Source organism: Fonticula alba (assembly GCF_000388065.1).
Source record: "Fonticula alba strain ATCC 38817 unplaced genomic scaffold supercont2.5, whole genome shotgun sequence".
Taxonomy (NCBI): Eukaryota; order Rotosphaerida; family Fonticulaceae; genus Fonticula; species Fonticula alba.
In genome coordinates this window covers 2,109,202-2,113,803 of record NW_009242975.1, presented here as the reverse complement: position 1 = coordinate 2,113,803, position 4,602 = coordinate 2,109,202, and the positions used below count along the sequence as shown (strand labels likewise).

At 67.1% G+C, this 4,602-nt stretch overlaps 1 protein-coding gene across 1 annotated transcript in view; it reads right to left on the bottom strand.

Annotated features, from left to right (window-relative positions):
• Positions 1-1,709: 1,709 nt before the first annotated feature.
• H696_03628 (hypothetical protein) overlaps positions 1,710-4,602 on the bottom strand; it is a 3,235-nt gene continuing 342 nt past the window's right edge. Inside the window, exons 2-5 of the mRNA XM_009497500.1 lie at positions 4,434-4,494; positions 3,730-4,233; positions 3,432-3,650; positions 1,710-3,201 (exon numbers count right to left, since the gene is read on the bottom strand). Coding sequence (XP_009495775.1) covers positions 1,957-3,201; positions 3,432-3,650; positions 3,730-4,233; positions 4,434-4,494 — 2,029 coding nt within the window. The 3' untranslated portion in view covers positions 1,710-1,956. The remainder of the gene's footprint in view (positions 3,202-3,431; positions 3,651-3,729; positions 4,234-4,433; positions 4,495-4,602) is intronic.

Genomic DNA, 4,602 nt, shown 5'->3' with positions numbered 1-4,602 from the left:
CGGGTGGTGGCGGCGGCGGAGGCGGCAGCGGCACGGGGGAGGCACAGGGGGGAGGGGGGAGGGAGGCAGGAGGGGGAGTGTCACTCCGGCCCTCGAGCCCGAGTGAACACGCACGTACCCCAAGAAGAGAGGGGCCGCGCTGGTCGATTGGTCGGCCGGGTCTGTCGTGGGGATCTGAATATTCCGAGCGGCAAGAGAAAGGAAAAAAAAGAGACCAGGGTCCCGGCAGACGGGGATGAAAGCATCCGCGGCGCCCCGGCACGCCGGGTGGTATCTCGCCCGACGGATGAACCGAGAGACGCAGGGTGCGAGAGAGAGAGAGAGAGAGAGGGAGGGAGAGAGAGAGAGAGCCACAGACATGTCTGCGTTGTGAACGCCGAGCCGCCGGCCTGCGCAGGTGACACGGCCTCCAGAGCGCGCTGCTCGAGCCAGTGCGGACGCTCACCACACGAACGCCGGGGGAAGACCATGGCGGCGGCGGCGGCGGTGGCGCCGACGGCGTGTCCGTACGCATGGGGAGCACCAAAGCGAGGACTGTTGGCATCTGGCCCCTCGCCCGCGGGCGCGGGCCGGACCAAATTAATAGGGGGGGCGGGGGAGGGGAGATTATCCCCCTCAACCGTCAGCCGGTCCGGGGCGGCGCGGAGGCTCACGCTCCCCGCGGCCTTCAGCGCGTGCGCGTGTATTTCCCCGCACCCGGGGAGGGGGGGGGGGCCTGGTGTGAAATGTGAAAATCCGCGCATGCCTTCCCTCCGGACCCCGCCCTCAGAGAGTAGGCTGGGCATATGTTGTCGGCTTCGGGCACACACCACCACGCACTCAGGGCCCCGGCGCACAGATGGCTAGTCCAAAGACATTCCTGGCCCCGATGCTGCGCATCGGTCGGCCTCCACCCGGCGGTCGACCCGGCCTCTGCCCCGCGGCGCCATCTCGCACACCCTGCTCATGCATGTGGGGCCCATGGCAAGGCCCGCCCCCCCCCCCCCGCTCATCCCGACGGTGTGCGCCGGTACGGTCGTGCCCCTTCATGTGCACCTGGCAGCGCAGAACCGGGGATCCCCCCAAGGCGTCGCCTCCGCCGACGGAGACTTCCCCCACCTTGGGGCTGGGTGACCATCAGCACCCCGGCCCTGGGCGGGCTTCGTCAGACCTATCCTCGCACACAACACACCCACACGCAAGCCCAGACACCTGCACCTCCAGACACACACACCTCCAGACACACGCACGCACAGGCAAACACGTCCTCCCCCTGCCCCCCACCCCCTGCCCCACCCCCAAGCGCGACCTGCTGGCCAACGTCCGGGGCCACGGTCCCCGGCGGCTGGCACCGACGATCCTTGGCAGCATGCGTGGCCCGCCCCCCCGGGCCCCACCCCTCGACGGGCACAGGGGCCGGGACACACTTGCGCCAAGCCCCCCCCCCCCTCCGCGCCCCCGCCCCCAGACAAGAGTCCTTGTCCAACACACCGCCGCCAGCACGCACCCCAATATAGCGCGCCCAAGCGCGTGAGCCTCAGAGGGCGCGTGTACACGCGCCCGGCGACTGGCACAAGAATCGACTGGATTAGAATGGGTGGACGTATCGTTGGCACTCGAGCCCCTTCCGCTTTTTGGGAGCCGCTGCTGGGCAAGGAGAACGTCCCCTCCCCCGCCCCCGCCCCCACCAATGCGCCCCATTCACCCTTACAACAACAACAACAACAACATCCGACCAGTGTGGGCCTTCGCCAGTCGATTCCTCACCAGGGCGGTGCGTCACATGGAGGGAAGAGGGCAGGGAGAGGGAGAAAGAGAAGGAAAGGAGAAAAGCAGCAGGAGCGGAAGAGGAAGAAGAGGGAGAAAAGGCCCAAGAAGGATGGCCAGGGGAACGTTTTGCCTGGAGCCGCCATGGACTTTTACTCCAACGCGCGCTCGCTCTCTCTCTCTCTCTCTCTCTCTCCCTTGTTCACTCTCTCAGGAGTCCTCCTCTAGACGGAAATCCAGGTCAGACGACAGTAGGCATGTCGCCCCCTCGGGCTCCCCGGCGTCCAGGAAGCCCGTGTAGTATGTCCCAAGGTCCAAACAGTCCAGCGCCTTCCCGGCAATGGGATGGGGATGCAGCGCTGTCTGTGGAGAGTGCCAGGCCAGGGTCGGCGCCTTAGCCGACCTCCACATAGGCCGAGCATTCTGCAACTCACCCAGCGCCTGGAGCAAGAAGACGATCGCGTTCCCAACCAGATGCCCGGAGGCCGGGGCCCCGGTCCCATCGTAGTTGGCCATGGCCTGAGCGCAGGAAATAAGCAACCGGTCCAAGGCATCCGCATCATCCACATTAAACACATCGTCCTCGTCGCTCTCGTTGTCCTCGTCGGCCACATCGTCCTCGTCGGCCACACCGTCGTCAGTCCGGTTGTGCAGGGTACGCACCACCGGCGCCAGGACCATGGCCGCCAATTGAGCCAGATGTACCCGGCCATTGAGCGTGGCCACTTGGCCCGGCTGTGACACAACCGTACCATCCCGAAGCGTGCATGCCTGCAGGGAGTTCCCCCAGCCAGCCAGCCACTGCCACAGGAGGGCGTCCGCGCTGGTCAGCGGCGAGGGTCCAGCCAGCCCCGACCCCTCGCCATATTTCGCATCCTCGATCATTTCCAGCAACATGCCATCCAGATGGCACACCACCGACAGATACAGGTGCGTCAGGGCCAGGGTCTTGCGGGCAGTCGGGGACTCGGTGGAATCGGCCGGATTGCCACTCGGCAAATCCTGGACCGCACTTTTGCCCGCCTCCCGACGCAGGATCGCGGCCATGCGCTCCGGCGGCCCGAGAGGACCGCACCCGGTCAGCCCCCGCGACACGAGGTAATCCACCAACGGATGGCCATCGGCGAAGGCCTCGAGCGCCGGGCCCTCGGCACCGGCGGCACCGGCGGCCCCGGCCTCCGGCCGCTCCATGCCAAACACATCGACCAGCAGCCAGAGCGGCGACCAAACGGCCCGCGGCGAATGCTGGCCCACGATCCCCTGCAGCAAAGCCCACAGGAGGGACACCGGCGCCGGGGGAGGCACCCCAGCCGGCAGACGCAGGAACGCGCACTCCTGGGCCGAAACCGGCTCCACCAGCGGCTTGGATGTGTGGCAGATCGACAGCACGGTCGCCAAGAAACTGGCCACCGCACTGGTCCGCTCCAAGGTCGGCGTCCCTTCAAGGACCAAAGCCTACATGCGTGCATGGTGATCGGAAAGGAGGCAGCCCACCCGAGCAAGGGCACAGCGGGCGCCATTCGAGGGCATCCATTGGCCCGGGAGCAGGGAGGGGGGAGGGGCGCGCGGGGCAGAGGGACGAATGTCAGCGGGGAAAGGAAACCCCCCCGGGAGAAGCAACAGCAGGGCAGACACGCCCTGGCATGCCGGGAGGGGGGGAATCCCAAAGACAGCGGCACACGCACCACAGACTTGACAACGATCGACGAGAAGACGGACAGCAGGTGGTTCAGGTCGATGCTCTGGTCCGGGTCTTCGGACGAACTGTCGCCCACGTGCACCAGTTCCGCATACAAGTCCAGTGCCACCTGGTAAATATCCTGCACCGAGGTGGAGAGGCGGTTCAGGCCGAGGGTGATGTGCGACATGCAATCCGCGGACACCGGCCCGAGGGAGAAGATGTGCTGCAAGGGGAGAGTGATGCGTCAGCGGGAAGGCGCGCTCCAAGTACAAGAGGCACCGCTAAGCCAACAGCGAAAGTACCTTGCTCAGGCGGCTCAACGTTGCCAGATACTGCGGCAGGCTCGGCAAACCAAGTTCCGGCTTGCCCAGCAGCGACTCCTCGAAGGAGTCACCCTTCCCAGCCGACCCTGATGACTGGGTGTCCTGATTCGGCCAGGCTCCAGACAACGCGTCGCCAGCTGGCAGAGACCCATTACCAGCCTCCGGGCAAGTGCCAACAACCGGCCCGCCATCAGAAGCAGGCCCCATCCCGGTGGGAGCCCCAGTGTCAGGAGAGGCGGCCACGGTGGTGCCGGCATCGATGTCCACAGCGCTCCCGGCGCTGAGCTCGGCATCAACAGCGGAGGCAAAGGGAGAGCCGGCACCGGCGGCCTCAGGGACGGGTGTGACTGGCGGGGGAGTCGGTGGCCGCGGCACGGGTTGCAAGCACGAAAGCATCGGCTCGTCCAGGATGTCCTGCATCGACCGAGCCAGGCTCGACTGCGGGCGTGTCTGCCTGAGGGACTCGAACAGCGAGGGATTGGCCTGCTCGCAGGAGGGCGAGCGGGGAAACAGAGGAGCAGACGGGGGGGGGGGGGGGGGGGGGGGGGGGGGGGGGGGGGGGGGGGGGGGGGGGGGGGGGGGGGGATCCCAGCGGGGAGGTTGTCAGGCCGGGGGCCGAGGCAGCACACAAGGCCAGGACGATTGGTAGCACCACCTGGCCGGGCACATAATCAGCGACGCACCGGAGGAACCGACGGAGACAGGCTCGAGTAGCTTGTCAGAAAGTCCACCAGGCTCCCATGCCTGACGGGCGGGTGGGCAGCGCCGGGGAACAAGGCAGGAAGGGAAACCTCAAGTCAGATACGGGAGCATTGGCAGCGGCACCGCACGACGGCCGGGCGATGGAGGGGG